This window comes from Penicillium bovifimosum (assembly GCF_028826915.1).
Source record: "Penicillium bovifimosum strain IBT 22155 chromosome Unknown utg000003l_segment0_segment0, whole genome shotgun sequence".
Lineage (NCBI taxonomy): Eukaryota > Fungi > Ascomycota > Eurotiomycetes > Eurotiales > Aspergillaceae > Penicillium > Penicillium bovifimosum.
In genome coordinates this window covers 178,927-198,240 of record NW_026622712.1, presented here as the reverse complement: position 1 = coordinate 198,240, position 19,314 = coordinate 178,927, and the positions used below count along the sequence as shown (strand labels likewise).

Here is a 19,314-nt window from a genome sequence, read left to right as displayed (position 1 = left end):
CCTCGCTGCTGATGTAGCAGAAGTATGTTGCTATTTTTACATACTTCTTTGAGTCCTTATGGGTGTTCGTCCTCCACCCAATGATTCGAGCCATTTGTGACAAGTATAGAAGTCCACCATGCTCACACTGTCCTGGATCTAAACCATGTTCGGATCTCTGGACTTTTCTTGGTCTTCGACTGCTTTGTTTACCGGCAAATAGGATGACGCCCTGCGCATCGGATCTGGAAGGCTTGGGATGTTCTTTCATTTTCTGCTTGCCGTTAGAATATGCCACTCTGTTTTCTTTTGGACCCAAAGACGGCGTTCTCACTGGCAATATCGACAATGGAGGCCGCTGGGTGTCCATTAAAGCGTTCATTTCGCACCGGTTCTATCTGGCCTTTACTTGTTGTCTTCGAACCTTCACGGTCTGTATCAGATACCCTCACACCAGGTTACTGTTCATCATTTGGGCCTGTCGTGGTGACCTTGATCAGTTCAATTTTATTGTACCATAATGAATGATGGTATTGAGATTCCTCCACCTGTGGATCTACCACAGCGTCCAGAGGACCTCGATCACCCACCCCAGCCTGCCACCCTATATGATCTCAGACGTCTCGACGATCCGCCTGACGACTTCGAATTTATGGGAATAACATATTATAGTGTCAAACAGGGTACTTGGCGCTTCTTGAGGATTGATACGATCAAAGTCTTGATGAAGCACTACTTCTGGGGAATAATATCCAAGGAGGCCGACCCTCCTAAGACCACTCGGCGGAGGCCGCCATCTGTCAAGGTGCAACAGATGCTCTTGTTCAAGCTTTGGTACTACATGCAGGAACTTCATCGTCCCAAGACATGGAATGAAGTGCTTAATGTTAACCGAGATTCCGGGCCACGACTCTTGCGATGGGATCTCAATCCGCGCCCCAAACCTCTCAGCCGATGGTACACCACTGCTCCGGACATTTGCACCAGGATTCTGGATGCGTATCTACGTCCTCTACATGCGCCGCCAGACATGCCGGACTACCTTCTCCAGCAGTATCTATATTCAGCCGACAGCTTGTTCACGCCGCCTGCCTCCCCCCTTCCCCCGCGAACCTCCCCTACCCCCCAGCCTGCCTCCTCTCCCACTCCCCAGCCTGTCTCTCCACTCCCCCCGCCACCGACAGAAGATGCACGATTCGAGGAGGATACTCGTATACAGTTGTTGTCATACTTGTATCCGGATATGGAAATTAAGCCTCAGTATGCACTGGACCCGCCAGCGGATCCGCCTACTACACTACCCAGCAACAAACGAACTGCTGCTGAATGCCTGCAATCTCCCAGCAAGCGACACAGGAATCTTTCGCCTGGTGCTCCTGCTTTCATACCTGCTCCTCGTCCTCCCGCTCGAGACCAAGAACCTGTCTTTGCCGTTGATTCACCCAAGGGGTTTACCTGGATTCCTGGTCTTGGACCATATCAGACAGTGCCACCCCCTGCAAAGCTGCAACGTGGTCCTCTTGTTCCTCCTGCTCCACTTAGCTTTGATCCACAGAAGGTCACGGAGACCGTGGAACGAGCTGTGATGCAGGCTGTGTATGATGATCTGGAGCGAGATCCTAAAATTCATCCCAACGACAAGCCACCCCGCTATCTGACTGCCCATTGTTTTGATGACATGCTTCCAATGAAACTAGGAGCATTCCCTTTAACAGAGAAAGTGAAGTTGTCGCCACTCGATCTTCAATGGGATCCAGACGGTACTTCGTTCCCCGTCCGGGGTCGGGGACCTGTCTGGAGTAACATGTCTTGTGCCACTGATGTTGTGATCGTGGCAGGTATGCTACTCGATGCTGGCTGTACTAAGATAGACCGTGCTCATAATCGAACCACCCAGTTTACAGATCTCGAAAAGGCATATATTGAGGTCACAAACGCGAGCTGGGAGACTCTCGATGTAGAGACGTCTACGCAAGTGCGCGATGAGTTCCTCCGTCTGTTTATCGACGGTCAAACCACGATGAAAATGGGAACGCCTCTTCCTCCTTGGGCGCTTTGGTCAGTGGCTACGAAAAGCTTCGCTCAATTCCGCTACCACCACGCTGAGCGAGTGGTTCCTTGCAAATGTCGAAACGCATCGCCTTTTGTCAATTTCCAACAAGGCTCCTGTATTCTGCCGGCCTTTAATCAGGGTGATGAACTTGGAGTCGATTTACAGACGTTAATCGAGCGTTGCTTCTATAAAAGCAAGTCTTTCAAGTGTCGTAACTGCCATGATCCGAATGGGGTGGTTGGAGAACGAAAGATCGGCCAACTCCCGCCGCGTCTGGTGTTGGCCTTTGATTTGAAGACACGACTCATTCACCACACGGATAACCTTTCATTCAATTACGTGGACTATGAAGACAAACCGCAGGTCGCGCACTATCGTTGGCTTGGCGGCATCTATAGCAGCCAGCAACATGCTCGTGTATATTGGACCGATGCCAAACGAGGTGAGCATAACACAAATATTATTATGTATGACAGTCAAGTCACTTCCGGGGTGATAGTCGGCGGAATTCCACAATTTGCTGCCAACGAGAGAGTCCCCACCGACTGGGTCAGTCAAACTGCTATCCCGATGCTGTTTTTTGAGCGAATCATGAACCCAACCAATGAGCTTCTGGCGACGGCTCAGAGAGCCGTATCTGACATGGCCAATATCGTGGCCTGGAATGGGAATGTTCTCGACTATCACGTCCCATGGTCTGTTCCGGAGCCTCCAGCGAAGACCGAGCCTTGGGATCGTATATTGTCAGACAATGGTCAGCGCTTCAGCAGCTTCAACCCCGAATGGGCAACATCGGATGCGGGCGCCGCCAATAGTAAACCAATCTCTCCAATATCTATGTCAAATATTGATCTGTCACTCCTTGATCCAGCGTTCATTGACCCGGCGCTCCTTGATCCATCTCTTTATCCTCCGGCCACCACGCCTCCGACATTTGATGATACAAATATCTTCGGTCCGTCGCCATTGAACCTGGACCCGTCGACGGGCTGGATCACTCTTCCAACCCAGGAGCCCATTGTCGACAAAACCCATCCGTTTACCTCGATGGTAGATGCCCCGGACTGGCTTATTCAAAATCCCGGACTATGGCCTTCTGGGCCTCCTACCCAGGAAGGAGCTTTGGACTTCCCTGATTTCCTCGCGTGGACATCACCTAGGGCGTCGCCGAAACGTAGCCCAGCGCGCAGGAACGATTCTGGGTCTGATACTACCATGCGCGATGCAGATATCCTTGCTACAATGGGACGACGCCCATCTTTCCGCATTGCGCATACCGATCAGCTTAAAAAGGCTGCGATTGCAAACTACTCTATTGCAAAACAGGCCCTTAGTCCCAAACAGCGACAGAGGATTTATGCGCAGAGGAAGCAGGACGACTACGACACACAGAAAAGATTCAGTGATGAGGTGAAGAGAAAGAAGAGTGCTGACCGGGAAAAAAGGAACGAAGAGCAGGAAAAAGAAACAAAGAGACTAGAGGAGTATGAGCTCAAGAGGATGGAGGAGAAGAAGAAACAAGAAGGGAAGAGACTAGAAGAAGAGGAGCTAAGAAAGGAGGAGGAGAAGAGGCAAGAAGAGGAAACACGGAGAAAAGTAGAAGAGAAGAGATTAGAGGAAGAACGAAAGGCTAACGAGGAAGAGAAACCAGCAGAAAAGAAGCCAAAGAAAGCAAAGAGTACAAAGAAGGCGGCAACGAAGAAGACAACTAAGAAGAAGGAGAAGAAGGAAAAGAAGGAAAAGAAGGAGAAACCCGAGAAAGAAGAAAAAGATGCAAAGACGAAGGAGACGGAGGAGACGGAGGAGACGGTCTCAAGAAGACCAGGGCTAAGGAACTCGAGGAAACCCTCCGATCCAACGTGGAAACCCAGTGGTGGGAAGGTTGAGAGTGAGGAGTCTTGATTATATCATTGGCGTAGATGTATATTGCAGTCGTTTGGTTTATATGTTTATGTGATTACCAGAATTGTTAGGTTGTGATAATGAGGCTATATCAAATGCCAATCCGAGGACTCGGATTAGACATAACCGAGGAAGTAAAGCTGTCAGCACGATAGAATACAGCGAATAACAGGCTAGTAATTGAACAGTCCTATCAATCCTACACAAATAGCACTAATAACGCAAATAGCGCATAAATGTTACGCAAATTACGCAACAAAATAGTAATCAGCTTGTATCTGCAGACCGTGCGAGCATTTCCCCGCAGTCTTTACCCCAGACTTAGCACTTCCATCCCCCTTTCTTCTGTCTTTACTTCATTCTCTTATGTTGAAACTACTTCTACTGACCATACACTCAGCATCCATTGAGATATCTTCACATTCTATCGTCTATTTACACATCTGGACTCTGCACTCTATCATCCCAGGTCTACCAACGCAATCTACCAACGCAATGGGGAATTGATCCAAAAACAAGCCAAAACAAAACGGCAAAAACGAAACATGCCAATCTACAGACGCGCTCGGGGCGGGCCTGTGGGGGTATCGCTCTTCTTAGGCGCAGAGACGTATCCACCGAGGGAGCCATCCGTGTTGGTGACATTGCCCTGGGCATCACGCTGAATACCAAGCTCAATCAACTTGGCAAAGACTTTGGAGAAGTGATCGAAGAACAACTCCTTGTCCTCGGCATACCGGTGGACCCAAGGAGCAAAGGCGGGATCAGAAGCGAGTGCCATATCAGTTGGCAGCATCATCAAGGGCTCCTCGCCCTCCTCCGCATCGGGATCAACGTACACAAACTGTGTGTTGCCCGAGCGCATCTTACGTGGCTGCCAGTCAAGCTGCAGCAGCAGCTTGAAGAAAGAGTTGGAGAACCGCGTGGGGTTCGTGACCCACGGACCCTCGAAGCCACTGCGATCGCCGTGGCACCGACCGAGGTTGTGTCCGCCGGTCAGTGCTACGATCTCCTGGTCGTTGAAGCCCATGCGATAGAAGATGAACCGCAGGTGGTCGGCGCCCTGGGCTCCGTCCGGCAGACGGCCACGGGGTGGTACCTTGGAGTCGTCCACCAGATCGGTACGGCCGCCTTGCCATGGGATATCGGGTCCGCCCATCTCCTTGATTGCCACTACACCGGCTAGTGTCCACAGATCGGAATACGTGATCCAGGGGTACTTCTTCTTGATCGGCTCGAGGAAGGCGCGGCCGTACTGCAGACCGGCGTTGGCAGGGTCACCACCCTCGGCTTCGTAACGCATACCGGCTCCGTTGGAACCGCCCGTATCAGTCTCGGCATCGTAGGTACCGGATGAGTGCCTGTTGGAAGATAACGGTGTCAGTGACATTGCGCTGAGAGGTTGCCTGTCGCTGCGATTCGTTCGGGTGAAGCTCCGACCGGGACAACGACTACGGAATTCGACAATCGATGGAGACTTACCATGCTAGTCGAACGAATACGGGTCCTGCGCTGCCATCGTCATAGTCGGGCATGTGCAGAAGAGCGGCGATGTCCTTGCGGACGGCGTCATAATCGTGGTGAGGGCTCATTGTCGGGGGTGTCTCGGCCGATATCACGGTCTGGATAATCTTGGGGGAGATGGTCTAAGAACAAACTGTTTCGACTCGGCTGTTCAGGGAGATTGAAGAGTAACAGATCCAGGTGAAGAGAAAACAGAGAAAAGGGAGCGACTCCAGACTTCTTGTCCACATGCGCGAAGGTAGAGTGGATCCGCGGACCGAATCAATTTTGGCGGATTGCCAGCAGATGCCGAGGTCCCTGAGATAACGGGTGGCAACACTTTCGGTTTCCTTATGAACATCCTGCATTTTCGGCGTTTGCTCTGCGAGATTTTCCGTTGGATCCGGGAAATTCAGGTTTGATTTCAAGCGACTTTTAGGGGGAAATAACCAGTCAAGATCAAAATCAAGGCACCTTACTCACTAACGAGACCATACGCAGACAGCATACAACCATCAATCCCGACAGAACCTTCAGATGCTTGAACTAAACAAAGAAAAACAGATACAGTCATGTTTACACATGTCTTGCATTGAAAAGACGACTTCAAATAATCGCATAAAGAAAAATCAGAAAGAATATCCCAATCAATCAGTCCCCTTGTCTTCTCCGGCATCCACAGCTTCTTGAGATTTCTCCTGGATATTGTCTTCAGTAACAAGTTCGAACTCCCCATCAGCGTCCTCGTCCGTAACCTCGTCTGTAACCTCAGTCACAATTTTCTTCCTTCGGGTTATCGCCCACTCCCGTAGGATATCTCGCTCAGCCCGTAGCTGCGCAATCTCTTCTTGCGCCTTGCGCAAGTCATTCTTCAATTTCTTCACTCTTCGATTAGCACCGCGCCCCAATGCATCCCCGAGGCTCATCAATCCACGGAGCCGCTGGTGAGCACGGTATCGTTCCTTGCGCAGCCGCCGATTCGTTTTCTCCAGCTGTCTCCGCTGTTTTACGTCCGTGTCGCGGATGCTCATGATCACGCTGTCGATCGGCTTCGTGTGCTCGTCTTGTAGCACGCCTTCTTCGGCGTATTCTGCGATGGCTTGGAAGGTTTCGCAGATGTCTCGTGCGATTGATTTGAGCACCACGATTTTAGTTTCTGAGTCGGCGTGCTCGACATTGTCAAGGCGGCGTGTGTATGAGTGTCTGTGGGTGGGTATCATTGTCCTCGGTGCGGTGGCCGTATCTGGAGCTTCGGTTTTCATTTTTACGGATGTAATTGCGTGATGATCTTGATGTGTCGTGCTCGGAGAAGGTGAAGTGAGGTATGAACTCATATACTGAGTGCGATATTTGATCGTTGACCGTCTTGTGACGATCTTGACGACAAGCAAGAAAAATGAGATGATAGTCAAGTGGTGGAAGCCCGATGTATCCCCTGAACTATTTTCTAATGTTGGAAGCTGGAAGTTTGGAGGCAGAAGGGGATGTAGACTTAGAGAATACTGGCGACGAGCAGACTTAAAATAAATGACGGGAGAGGTGAGAGGTGACGCATCAGGGAACGAATGGAATGGACCTAAGAGGATGCTTCCGATCAGGAATGCTCATCAAGTTGTTCTTTGTCGTCTAGTTTATCAGACAAACATTGCCTTTCAGCTTTCTTTGAGAGTATCAGATGCATTCACCAGTGTCTGGTTTCAGGCATGTTTTGGTGTTTGTAGTGTCCCATTCTTTGAGTGAAGCAACCATACGGCGCTTCCATTTGTTTCCTATAGAGCAGCTACAATCGCATCGCCCATTTCTTGAGTCCCAGCCTTACCCCCAAGGTCAGACGTCCGAAGTCCTGAGTCCAATACTCCACGCACAGCTTCCTCAATACGTCGAGCCTCATCTTCCAGGCCTAGAGAGTACCGGAACATCAGAGCAACACAAAGGATCATTGCAACTGGGTTAGCAATATTTTGCCCGGCAATACTAAAGTTTGGTTAGAGTATTCTCTTCCAGGGTTTCGGCTTCAGCACTTACGTCGGAGCAGATCCATGCGTCGGCTCATACAGTCCGTAAGGCCGTGTCTTCAAGCTCTTATCTCCAGGAAGACCGTTGAGACTAGCACTAGGCAACACACCCAGAGTACCAACAATAGATCCAGCTTGGTCGGAGATCATGTCGCCGAAGGTATTGTCCGCCAGCATAACACCATTCAGCGATCGTGGGTTCGTTGCTAGGATCAACGAAGCAGAATCGGCCAGTTGGTGCACAATCTTCACTTGCGGATACTCAGCTGCCATCGTCTTATCAACAACCTTGCGCCAGAGTCTCGATGACGCCAGCACATTCGCCTTGTCTAGTGAGATCACAGGCCAGGGGGGATCGTGTCGGAGTGCCACTTCGGCGGCCAGGCGGGTGACACGTTGGACTTCGGCTTCGGAATAGCCCCATTCATCCATCGCTGTATTATAAAAGGTCAACTAGTTATACTTTCAGGCAGAGTCTCAGTTCAATTCACCATATGTCTCTTCTTCAACCTTCCGGCCAAAATAAGCTCCTCCACAGTTCTCCCGCACGACAACGAAATCAACTCCTTCAATGATCTCCTGTCGGAACGGGCTGAACTCCTTGGCAATTGAAGCACTTGGTGTGGTAGAAGAGCAAGGACGCAGATTTGCGTAGATATCCATCGCCTTGCGGAGCTGCAGAAGCCCGCCTTCAGGGCCGTCCAGACCACGACGCTGATTGTCCCATTTGGGTCCTCCTACTGCAGCGAAGAGGACTGCGTCGGAGTCTAGAGCTGCCTGTTTGACTTCGTCGGTCACAGACTTGCCAGTTGCATCAATGCTGCATCCGCCAATTAGCTCCTGGCGCAGTTCGAACTTGCGCGAGGGTGTCTCGAAGGCTTTGAGAACCTTGACGGCTTCGGCCATGATCTCGGGACCAATGCCATCACCGGGTAGGACAAGGATTTTGTGAGTTTGGGCCATGATCTTGGTGCTTTTGATATCTTGCAAGAATGTCTGTGGTAAGGTAGATATGTCTACAAGCTTAGTAGGGGAGTATAAGTCGCCTATATCGGAGCTCGGTTTTCCATCCGAAGGATGCGCATTGCGGGGTTGGATTTGATCGGGCTTTGGCCGAAGCCGATAGCTTGACATTTGCTATGTGGAGGCTGTCTGCTGGTATTTGAAGTATGCAGCCTATCTTTTAAGCTTTTCAGGGGCTGACCTTTCTGGGCGTACATATTGATGTGGTCTATACAAGAATGGTTAGGGCTGCGGGTGTTGGAGTCTTGGAGGTCAACTTGCTGTATTATCTAAGGCGACCTCCAAATTGTACAGTATATACTGTCCTCTGGTCAGAATTAGTAATTGAACGGAATATGCCTGTATAGCGATCAATATTTCCATGAAAGTCGTGGTCTAATACATCGATGTTGGAGGTACTATGAAAATAGTGCAACCTCAGGCATCAACGTGGCTTTTACTGCGACAAGTCAGGATTCCATGCCCAGTCGCAGAAACTTAGGAAGAATGTTTTGATCAGATCTAATTCTAGTGTCTAATAAGTCTACATATTCCTTCCTTTCAATTCTTCCACATCTTCTTTGTTCTTAACTCTTCTGTGACTTATAATTACTAATCCGGTAATAGGGCTTAGGGCCAACAGAATCCCCTCATGTTTGCTCTGTTTGCTCTGTTTGCACTGCGGGCATCATTTCTCAGCAGCTGAAGATCCCCAACTTTTGAGGGATCAATAATTTCTTGTGAAATAGAATCAAGATGTCGCGGGTTGAAGAACTTCCAGATGACTTCGACGAGGCGCTCGACCTCAACAAGGTCCCACCCGCCATCGCCGAGAGCCTTCCCCAGCCAGGCTTTGACGCCTTTGCGGCTGCCAATAATGAAATTCCCTTCCCGATCAACGAGGAGGCGCTGAAGGCGCGCCAAACAGATCCGAATGCGCCTGAACTTCCTCCAGCTATTGCTGCGGTTCAATCGCATACTTCAGAGGAATTGATGGCAATGATGAATAAGACTCCATTGTTTATGACCGATATCGAGAATGCGGGTGACGAGAGTATGTTGGATCATTGATTGAACCTGTTGGGGATTTGACTGACATATATGGCTTCCTATAGAGGGTGAAAACGTGCTTCTAGATGCTCTCCAGGCTCTGCAGAACGAAGGTACCAGGGCCGAGGTCGCGCAGACATTCAAGTCACAAGGCAACGAAGCTGTGCAGGAACTCAAATGGATAGACGCCAAAGAGTTCTACACAAAGGCTATTGCTGTTATTAATGCTAAGGAGGATAAATGGGAGAAGCCTGAAGATCCCAAGGAAGAGGAGGCGTTGTTGCGCAAGATCGAGGAGGCATCCCACATCAACCGGGCACTGTGCAACTTGGAGCTGGGTATGTTAACATCTTCTTCGCTGTAGAAGACACGTGCTAACATATTGCTTTCATAGGAAATTACCGTAGTTGCACTCTCGACTGTGCTGCCGCCCTCAAATTCAACCCCAAAAACATCAAGGCCTTCTATCGCTCTTCCTTGGCACTCTTTAAGCTGGACAAGATCGCCGAGGCTGAAGACTCTGCAGCCCGAGGACTGGCAATTGACCCGGAAAGCAAGGCTCTGAAGGAGTCTGCCAAGAAGATCGCCGAGCGCAAGGCTCTGTTGGAGCGTGCTGCCGCGAGGAAAAAGGCCGAAGAGGAGAAAGTGCGCAAGCAGAACATGATCCTTAGTACAGCCCTTCGCGCCCGTCAGATCAGAACCCGCAAAACCGAACAGCCTCCTGATTTGGAAGACGCCAGGATCCGCATGGTCCCCGATCCTCTGTCACCTGAGAGCACTATCGAATTCCCGGTCGTTCTACTTTATCCCATGGAGGCCCAGTCTGACTTCATTAAGTCTTTCTCGGAGATGAATGCCATCGAGGACCACCTGCAGTACATCTTCCCGCTTCCGTGGGACACTAAGAAGGAATACACCGTCGAAGGTGTAGAGTGCTTTATGCAGACTGTCACCGGTGGTTTGATCAAGGCAGGCAAGAAGCTGCCTTTGTTGCAAATTCTCTCTGGTGGTAAGGTTGAGGTTGTGGATGAACTTGTCAGCATTTTTGTCGTGCCAATTTCCAAGACTGGTAAATTCATTGCGGATATGAAGGCTCGCAAAACGGGCTGAACGATATCTCAATGACATGAAGCCCGTCATCCCATTCCATCTATCCCGTGGCTTTATAGAAGCTGCATCCACAAGTACCACCCTACCCTTGGCAGAGGTGCTCCAGTGCTTTTGGAGCTACCTGTCTTTGGCTTCTTGCTGTGGACCACCGAGCCCTCTCCACGCTCCGCTCTGGCACTTTACGGAGCAAGATGAAGTTACAAATAAATCACGATACCCTTGAAAAGCAAGCTCTCATGTATATAGATGCATTATCAAATTCTTAGATATGACACATTGAAGTGGCAATTCCCTTTCTGGAAGCACAGAGTCCTACTATCGCACACGATCGAACGAGTTAAGGCCGTCTTGACCCTGCTTGATTGTGGCAGGTGGTTCTTCGACCTTTACAGTGCGAATGTTCTAGGTCTCATCGTTTAGTAGCAATCCCTGTTACCTCAAAGCACTGATCTCCCAGCCCTATGTAACTGCGGTTGTTCAAGAATCAAGGGGTACAAGGGTCTTCATCCAGTTGGAACAACCTCGAGCAGTCTGCCAAGACTTCCTTTTTCGCATGGGTGTAGTAAGAGGAGTCGCTTGTCTGTCACGGCGGGGTCTATAGGTCACGAGTCCATGTTTGTTAGAAAGCAACGTAGCCTTCGCCGGGTCGAGAGGTGTTTGACCTCGGCGCTTGGGACTGCTTGCATTTCGAATGACATGAAATGGGCTTCTATAGCCGACCTGTACAGGGGTCAGAGTCCAGCCAGACATAGATCGCATGATACCCCATGTACCCATGCTATATACGAAGCGCTAATGTAGGTCCATCGTCCAAATGAGGCAATGTCTGCCGTCTAGCCTGAATGATCAACCTGGGGTAACCAACTTACCCTGAATGGTCAGGCTGAAATCAACACCACTGGTTAATTTTCGAGATCTGCCTTATATCCTAGAGAAGATCAAGAAGAGGGGAACCAAAGCTCGGGGATCGACAGGGTTCCCCCAGCTTCCCCAGCTTCACGAGTTTAAGCAAGTGGAGAAGACAGCTAGCTCATTTACCCGATTCTCCTGACTTTAGCCCTGATTCCTCCCCGGCGCCCATTCTTCAGCAACGTTGCACCTCCACACAAACGCCTTCGACAGGGTTGTTTTGCCGTGAAGAGAATACGGGGTAATACGGGGGTTGCTCCGGGTGGGGAATTTACATGAACTTCTCTTCAGACTATCTGGCGCTAACTTCCTTCTCTTCTTTCCCCTGGCTATATCGACTTTCTGTGCATATTGCTATGCTCATTCAGGTGTATAAGCTCCGATCCAGGCTATATGGCTATTTCGAATGACCGCGACAACTACAACACGGGCTCTTGGCCCGCATGGTTGTTCGATGTGAACCGGGGTAGATGCTGGAGATTATCCAGATGAAACCTTTACAGCTTGGCTGTTGTTGTCTCCCTCGGACTATAAAGGAAGCTTGAGCCTTTGTCGATCCTCATTCCAGTCTGGATCTTCAGGTGAATTCGAGTATCAACGAGTGTTGATTTATCGCCATGGTTCAATTGTCCACTATCGTCCTGGCTGCGGCCAGCGTTCTTCCATCGCTGTATGATCAGCCCTTGACCCGCTGGTAGAACATCGCACTGATAGTCCTATTACTCTTACAGAACCCAAGCAGCCGGTCTGCACAGCTCGGCTGTCGCAAAGGGAAAGTTGTACTTCGGAACAGCTACCGACAACGGCGAGTTGAGCGATACGGCATACGTTGCCCAGCTGGGCAACACGGATGACTTCGGTCAACTCACTCCAGGCAATGCGATGAAGGTTGGGCTCGTCGTCGGGTGTTCTCTGGGCTCTCGCTAACCGTCGCTAGTGGGATGCAACCGAGCCGTCGCAGAATACTTTCAGCTTTAACAACGGCGATGTCATTGCCAACCTTGCTGCTAAGAATGGCCAGAAGCTGCGATGCCACACACTGGTCTGGCACAGCCAGTTGCCGAACTGGGGTATGTGTTGTCACTCGTATCGCATGTATTCTTCCGCTAACAAGTAGATAGTCTCAAGCGGATCCTGGACCAACGCAACTCTGATTGCTGCTATGAAGAACCACATTACCAATGTGGTGACTCACTACAAGGGGAAATGTTATGCTTGGGATGTTGCCAATGAAGGTAAGCACTGAATCCGGAGACAAGCTACCTGGATAATACCATCGACACGTTACTAACATCTGGATCAGTCCTCAACGAAGACGGTACTTACCGCGACAGTGTCTTCTACAAGGTCATCGGCGAAGCCTTCCTCCCAATCGCCTTCGCAACCGCGGCAGCCGCAGACCCAAGCGCCAAACTCTATTACAACGACTACAACATCGAGTCTCCCGGCGCCAAGGCCTCCGGCGCTCAGAGAATCGTCAAGCTCGTGAAGCAGTACGGAGCCAAGATCGATGGTGTCGGTCTCCAGGCCCACTTCATCGTCGGAAGCACACCTAGCCAGAGCTCACAGTCTACCAACCTGGCAGCATTCACTGCTCTCGGTGTTGATGTCGCTTACACGGAACTCGATATCCGCATGAATCTGCCCTCGACCTCTGCGCAACTTGCCCAGCAGTCGGCTGATTATCAGAGCACCATTGCTGCGTGCATGGGCAACACACGCTGTATCGGTATGACTATCTGGGATTGGACTGATAAGTACTCGTGGGTGCCCAGCACTTTCTCTGGTCAGGGTGATGCTTGTCCTTGGGATTCGAATCTCGTGAAGAAACCCGCTTATGCGGGCATCTTGGCTGCTCTCGGTGGAACTCCATCTTCCACGGTGACTACTACCCTTGTCACTACGACGACCTCGGCTAATAATGGTGGCGGTACTGGTGTCCCTCTCTATGGCCAGTGTGGTGGATTGGGCTGGACTGGAGGCAAAGTCTGTGCAACTGGAACGTGTAAATACCAAAATGACTGGTACTCACAGTGTCTGTAGCTTCATGGCGCAACAAGCACTTCCTAGAGAGGAAGAAACATTGCGCTGTCGGGGGTTAAGCGTCCGTTGGATCGATCTTTGCACTCAGAACTCGGATTTATTGTTACGTTCGATTGTTACGTTCGAAATCAAAGCCCAGTTCTATCGCTCGTCATGATTTAAGACATAATAAAAGGAAATTCGTTATCGTCACAGACATTATATGTGCCCCGATGGAGATCTGGGTACTCAGTAGTTAAAATAGTAGGGCTGGCCCGGCTGGGCATATGGCATCATTGGCTCCGTGGACAAGCTCTCTGTTGAAGGATGAGAGATCGGAACACCAGCGTTAGGGGGCATAGGGGCCGTAGCATAATATTCCATCGGGATTGGTGGAACGGTAGAATCCGCGGGATATGGGTAGTGTGCGAGGTCAACTGGGCGCGTCCGATCCACCAAATGCGTTCCAGCAAAAGACTCGCGTTTCCTCTTTGACTTTACCGGGGATGTGGACCTGTTTGTGGACGGGTCAACGGGTTGGTATTGGATCTCTGGAGGCATGTGGACCGTCGGGCTGTAGAGATCGGGAGCATTGATGTTGTATGAGCTCGCGCTGGAGAGGTCTCCGGGGGTTATTCGATTGAGGTCGTCGATGCCGGAAAATTCGTCGCTGCATTCAGATCCGGCGTTCTGGGGGCCTGGTTCTGGGTCGGCTGGCGAGCTTTGTCCGCTTAATGTGTCTTCTGCTAGTTGGGGGAGGTTGGTTCGAGATATAAAGACGGCCTGTTCTCCATCTGTTGGGAGAGAATGTGTCAGCTTTCGAGCATTGAGAGGAGGTTTGATCAATGGTGTACCTGTTACCCCATCAAGGAGCTTTTGCTCTTCCTCTCGAACTCGATAAATCTCATCCAAAATGTGTAAACGCTCGACTGGGAGAATCTGACGGCGAATGGGCTGATCGCATTCTTTTAATCTGGCGGTGGTGACTCCGTATCTTTCACGCAGTTCGCAGAGAATGTGTACTAATAGGCGAATGCGTTCTGGATCTTGTCAGCTTTGTTAGGCGTTCATGATGAAGTCTTCTCTCTTACCAACTTTCGGAAGATGGTCTGGCTCCCGGTGGCTCACTCCACTTGGCCACCATGGTGGTTTGGTTGCCTCTGGTTCGAGCTGTCGAGTGATCCCACCTACGATCTTCCGACCATTGTAGGGGTAGTTCACTTGCTTACGAGGCTCGACCAGTTTGATGTAAGCTTTCGCAATCACTCGGCAGTTTGTTTGTTGTAAATTCTGGAAGGCTTTCTCATAGTAAAGGCGTAGAAGCTCTTTGTCTTTCACGGAGATTGAGGCCCTTTGGTGTGAAGTCAAGTCAAGGTTCTGACCTCCAAAATTCTTTTTCCTGGGTTTTGAGCCCGTTACCTGCAGATGAGGCCAGGATTCGTTTAATTGGGGCCAGATTGGAGGCTGGAAGGTGTCATTTGGTAGAACTGGGCCTTGTAGGCTCTGCTCGCCATTGAGACACATTCCGTTGTACGCCACGAGACCCCCCTGCGACTGGGTGGGGCTAGGTTGTTTAAATTGTGGCTCTTGTCTAGACGGTACTGTCACATCGTAAGGAGCTGTTCTGCGCTCTTTAAAGGGTATTCAATGGGGGTGGTAGAAGCTCACTCTCATATGGTGCTGCTTGGGACTCTGTTGACATCCTCACTGCTCTTAAGAATTCACTCTTAACCCTCGGAGACAAGATAGTTTGCTGGCTATCTGCGATTGACTCGGAGGCTCTTTGGCACAGATTACCATCTCTATCGAGATAGATCATAGCATAGTGGGCATATTCCCCCTCCGCTAGTGGTGGTTGTCGAGACATCACGTCTGGGGCCTGGCTAAAGTCAGCCGTGAACTCAAGGGCCACCACACTAAAAGGACAACCATACCCCGGATAAGGAGCTCGAGGGGCTGTTTTCAACAGCTGGACGGCTGACTGGTTGAAAGACTTCAGGGTTGAAGTCCTCTTATCCTCTGATGGACAGAAGGGGAGGGCGAGGGGAGGTGGGGGGGAGAAGATCAATTCGGGAAGCGGGTGACTCGGTATAGATGAGGGTCCAATTGCAGAGCAGGTAAGATTGACCGATTAGAGCAGTGGCTTTGGCTTTTCGCCATGCAATTGCTCAGTAAGTACCGGCTAAAAGCGAAGTGAATCCGAAAGAGAAGGTTTTTGTGAATAGCCACAGGAGTTTCTGTCAGCTGTGGCGCACTCATTATATATTGTAGGGCACCAAAAAGGTGGAGGCCCAATTCCAAAGAGCTGGAGTCCTTAACAAAAGAACCTTGGGACTGATCTGCAACGCAAAGACAGATACAGTATCGAAACAGACCGTTAGGGGCCGTATGGAGACGCACTAGATTCAAATGTGGAAACATGGATGTAGTTTCCCCTGTGCTCTGACGGTATTCCCCGAAAGCTTCTCTGATTTTCATTTGTTTATTATTCCACCCCAAGACAATTGTGTGGCGGTGCTTATATCAATAGCACGCTATTTGTTATGTGGGGGAACTCTGGATCTATATTGAAACGTTGTCTCTCAAGACCATGGCCTCCTTGCAATATCAAATCTCAGTATACAACATAGTGGCGTGCTAAAGACTTGACGGATTAGTACTGCATACGCCCGGAACCTTAGGAGCCCTAAAAAATGGATATGTATCAATTGATCTTCAATGAACATCAGGGGACATGGATAACACTTGATGGCGTGAGCCCCATATTCTAGACTACGACTATCTTTTTGATGGTAATCCCCGTCAAAGCATGATTCGCTGTCCGGCATGTGGCTTGTGGCCAAACCCTTGTACCCCCCGGTTGCCTACACCCCCACATTTCACATGTGTCCGATGTTGGTATACTGTTGTAGTGTGTGCTATATTCAGGCTCCTGGCTTGTCCCAGCAGGCGACGAGACATGATAGATACCCACATGAGGCTATCCGTCTCTTGACGATACCGCAGCCTCTAACGTGGGGACGTTACGGGCTTCATGCAGGGTTGCTCCCTGGATCCGGCAATGTCGATGCAGCATCACCGCTATTCCACAACCTAAGTAGATAGATATCCTCTGCCCGTTCGGCCGAAGGCGCTGCATCGCGGAGGCCATTCAACCGCGGGCATGAATTTGGCATTCTCTCGAGGTCAATGGTGGCCTACCTGTAGTGTACTAGTGTGTACTTTCGGGGGGTGCTAGACCACCCCCTTCACCCCCAAGACAACCCAGTGTGAGTAGGGGTTAGGGACCTAGATAGGTATATCCAGTGCATGCACATCAGCCACAGAAGTTGTTATCCCTTCTCACAGACTGGGATGCATTTCGGAAATCGAAAACTTCCTCCTTTCTCCATTGGTTCTACTAGACCAGCCCTAGCACCCCCATGCATAAGAAGCTTATCCAGTCTTGCCTTCAGGTGGCTGCGAAAGCAAAGCATTTGAAATCTTCTACCAGCGGAGCGGACATGACTAGTATCGCCGGAAATATCTTAACTTCGAATCAAGTCGCAGATGTGCATAGTGGTGATACGGTCTAAATAAACAGAGTGTTCGAATTCGCCACTAATTCCAAAGGCAGCAAGCGTCGGTCTAGACAGGCCTCATATAATTGCCAACACCTGTCAATAGATTTCAAGATTTGCTCGGTTAGATCTCCGCCAGGAACAAGTGGAGCGCGATTTCGATCGTGATCGAATGCACGATTAGCTTCAAATCCTCGGATGTTCCCTTGTGGGGGGTTGGAGACATGTTGACTGTCCTGTTCTACAGATCTTGGAAAATAAACATGTATGCATACTTTTGTGGTCGTGTCGTGAAACTAACGAGGTTGACGGTTTTGGCAGTACATGCGAGTCATACCGGAGAACGTCGACCGTTGAACTCCGTCTGATGAGGTCATAACTAGTTTCAGCCACAATGACAAATTTAGCCAAAAGTGACCAGGGAGCTCGGAGGATTTTTAAGGTTTTAATCCAAAATACCAAAAATACCAATTTGTCCCTTTTTTCCAATTACCGATAGTTGCAGGAATGGAAGGCTTTGAGCTTATTGTGACTGGTGAGATTGAGTTTGACCTAGTTCATATCGGATCAAATCTTTGAACTAGTCATGAGCTGAAGGGCGATCTAAACCACACGTCGAGTCTTTCAATACTCCGTACTTCAGTCAATCAGCCCCATGACCCCGTTCTGGCAAAGTAAGGATCTCCAACTTGCATTTCCTGGGAATGGGGATTTCTCTACTTAGTACCTAACGAGCAAGACCCACCGTCCCTTTTTAGCCTCCTGCATACTTGTATTCATCTCCTCTGTACACAGTACTTACTGTTGTACTCCGTCACCTGATCCCGTACACTCTCTGAGTGTCTGGTCCAGTGGTCCTGCTGCAATGCTTTCATTTTATTCCTTTGGTGTTACAGACCAAGATATACTCCAACCGCGATGGAGCTACGTCGTATGCCTCGGTTGTATACAACGTAGATCGCTGACGGACTACATGTATCCACCTGTGACAAAGCCCACAGGATCGCCCATCTGTCTTGCCCTTTTCGGGAAATGAGAGGTATCGCTTAGAGCCGTAGCATCTCTAGACACATAAACTTTGAAAGGGTTGGAAGATCGCCAATCTTTACTCGACTTCACGGGCGTTGAGCCCCTCTTTTCATGTTTGTATATCGACGTATTATGTGCATTCCGAATTCCCGAACGTGGTTTGACAGCAAGGGCCGTGGATACCTGTGGGGTGGACCTAAGTGAGATTGCCAGGCTATGAACGCCAAGTGGTCCTAGAGCTACTAGTTCCGAGAAGTCTTTTTCAGCTACATGCTCTATGCGGAATGCTGTACGTGCCGACATCGATGTGCGGGTAGTTCGGTATTTGCCAGTTCGGTGTTTTCTTCCTGCGTACTCCGTAGTGAGTCCCGTACATGCTGGGGTACTCGGCATCTCCATCCAACTCAGCCACGAACTGTGTAACCTTCTTTCCTGCACCGCCACTTTGGATGTGAAGCGTCTGCAATATACTGCATAGGAAACCGACAACTGTTCAGCTTCATGTAATGAACGATATGGCGGTAAGAGGGGTCACTAAGTGATTGTGAGACTACCCAGGTCACAGATGGCCATGAACTAACAGATTATAGTATAATTGGGCTAAGTATGAAACCCAGTCAAATCGAGATACATTTTCCTTGGGATTCTATAATATAAGAGAATGTTGCCTCGGATCCACTTCGAAAACTGCATTGCATATGTACATGGTGATCTTTGCCGATTCTGCTTTAGTGTTCCCACTGCCTGCCTTTCTCGCCTCATCATTGGCCTGTTCCGAGAGCGCTTACCCCCCTTGGGTTTAGCCTATGTACGCGATCGCATCTCCTGGCTTCGTTTACCTGTTCACGCGTCTTCCATCTCAATCCTACGGCCTCTTGCCTGTTCATACTACAGCCTTTCGCCATGTCGAATCCTATCTCCCCTCCAACACCACTGCGTGAATGTCCGCCGCCGAAAACGCCCGCCTGTCTACCAAGCGCTGTAGCCGGTGCCGTAACAAACGACCCCTGACTACGTTCCTCCACGACAGAAATGTCGGCTTAAATCCTGCCACGGATGCCGTCATCCCCAGTCAACACAGGTCGAGAGCGAGGCCCCCGTACGTGCGAATACTTTTGATACTGCTGAAAATCATGCCAGGCCCAGACTCGCCAGTGCACTTGCTGCGGCGCCATTCACC

At 50.0% G+C, this 19,314-nt stretch overlaps 7 protein-coding genes across 7 annotated transcripts; 3 read left to right on the top strand and 4 right to left on the bottom strand.

The window, feature by feature from the left end:
- Positions 1-499: 499 nt before the first annotated feature.
- On the top strand, positions 500-3,934 carry N7515_003126 (uncharacterized protein; the record flags this gene model as incomplete). The annotated part of the gene is made up of 1 exon (XM_056663870.1): positions 500-3,934. One exon carries the CDS (start codon positions 500-502, stop codon positions 3,932-3,934), a length of 3,435 nt encoding a protein of 1,144 aa, XP_056522927.1.
- Positions 3,935-4,487: 553 nt separating this feature from the next.
- Positions 4,488-5,526, bottom strand: N7515_003125 (peroxidase; the record flags this gene model as incomplete). The annotated part of the gene is made up of 2 exons (XM_056663869.1): positions 4,488-5,295; positions 5,417-5,526. The coding sequence occupies 2 exons, from the start codon at positions 5,524-5,526 to the stop codon at positions 4,488-4,490; spliced, it is 918 nt and encodes a 305-aa protein (XP_056522926.1).
- Positions 5,527-6,084: 558 nt separating this feature from the next.
- N7515_003124 (uncharacterized protein) lies at positions 6,085-6,699 on the bottom strand (the record flags this gene model as incomplete). Its single annotated transcript, XM_056663868.1, has 1 exon — positions 6,085-6,699. The coding sequence occupies one exon, from the start codon at positions 6,697-6,699 to the stop codon at positions 6,085-6,087; it is 615 nt and encodes a 204-aa protein (XP_056522925.1).
- Positions 6,700-7,206: 507 nt separating this feature from the next.
- On the bottom strand, positions 7,207-8,415 carry N7515_003123 (3-isopropylmalate dehydrogenase; the record flags this gene model as incomplete). Its single annotated transcript, XM_056663867.1, has 3 exons — positions 7,207-7,411; positions 7,463-7,886; positions 7,944-8,415. The coding sequence occupies 3 exons, from the start codon at positions 8,413-8,415 to the stop codon at positions 7,207-7,209; spliced, it is 1,101 nt and encodes a 366-aa protein (XP_056522924.1).
- A 795-nt stretch (positions 8,416-9,210) lies between these two features.
- On the top strand, positions 9,211-10,614 carry N7515_003122 (HSP70/90 family co-chaperone CNS1; the record flags this gene model as incomplete). Its single annotated transcript, XM_056663866.1, has 3 exons — positions 9,211-9,508; positions 9,570-9,842; positions 9,899-10,614. 3 exons carry the CDS (start codon positions 9,211-9,213, stop codon positions 10,612-10,614), a joined length of 1,287 nt encoding a protein of 428 aa, XP_056522923.1.
- Positions 10,615-12,140: 1,526 nt separating this feature from the next.
- N7515_003121 (putative endo-1,4-beta-xylanase) lies at positions 12,141-13,566 on the top strand (the record flags this gene model as incomplete). The annotated part of the gene is made up of 5 exons (XM_056663865.1): positions 12,141-12,193; positions 12,255-12,411; positions 12,461-12,593; positions 12,645-12,758; positions 12,827-13,566. 5 exons carry the CDS (start codon positions 12,141-12,143, stop codon positions 13,564-13,566), a joined length of 1,197 nt encoding a protein of 398 aa, XP_056522922.1.
- A 228-nt stretch (positions 13,567-13,794) lies between these two features.
- Positions 13,795-15,412, bottom strand: N7515_003120 (DUF2841 domain-containing protein; the record flags this gene model as incomplete). Its single annotated transcript, XM_056663864.1, has 3 exons — positions 13,795-14,585; positions 14,637-15,164; positions 15,214-15,412. 3 exons carry the CDS (start codon positions 15,410-15,412, stop codon positions 13,795-13,797), a joined length of 1,518 nt encoding a protein of 505 aa, XP_056522921.1.
- Positions 15,413-19,314: the final 3,902 nt, after the last annotated feature.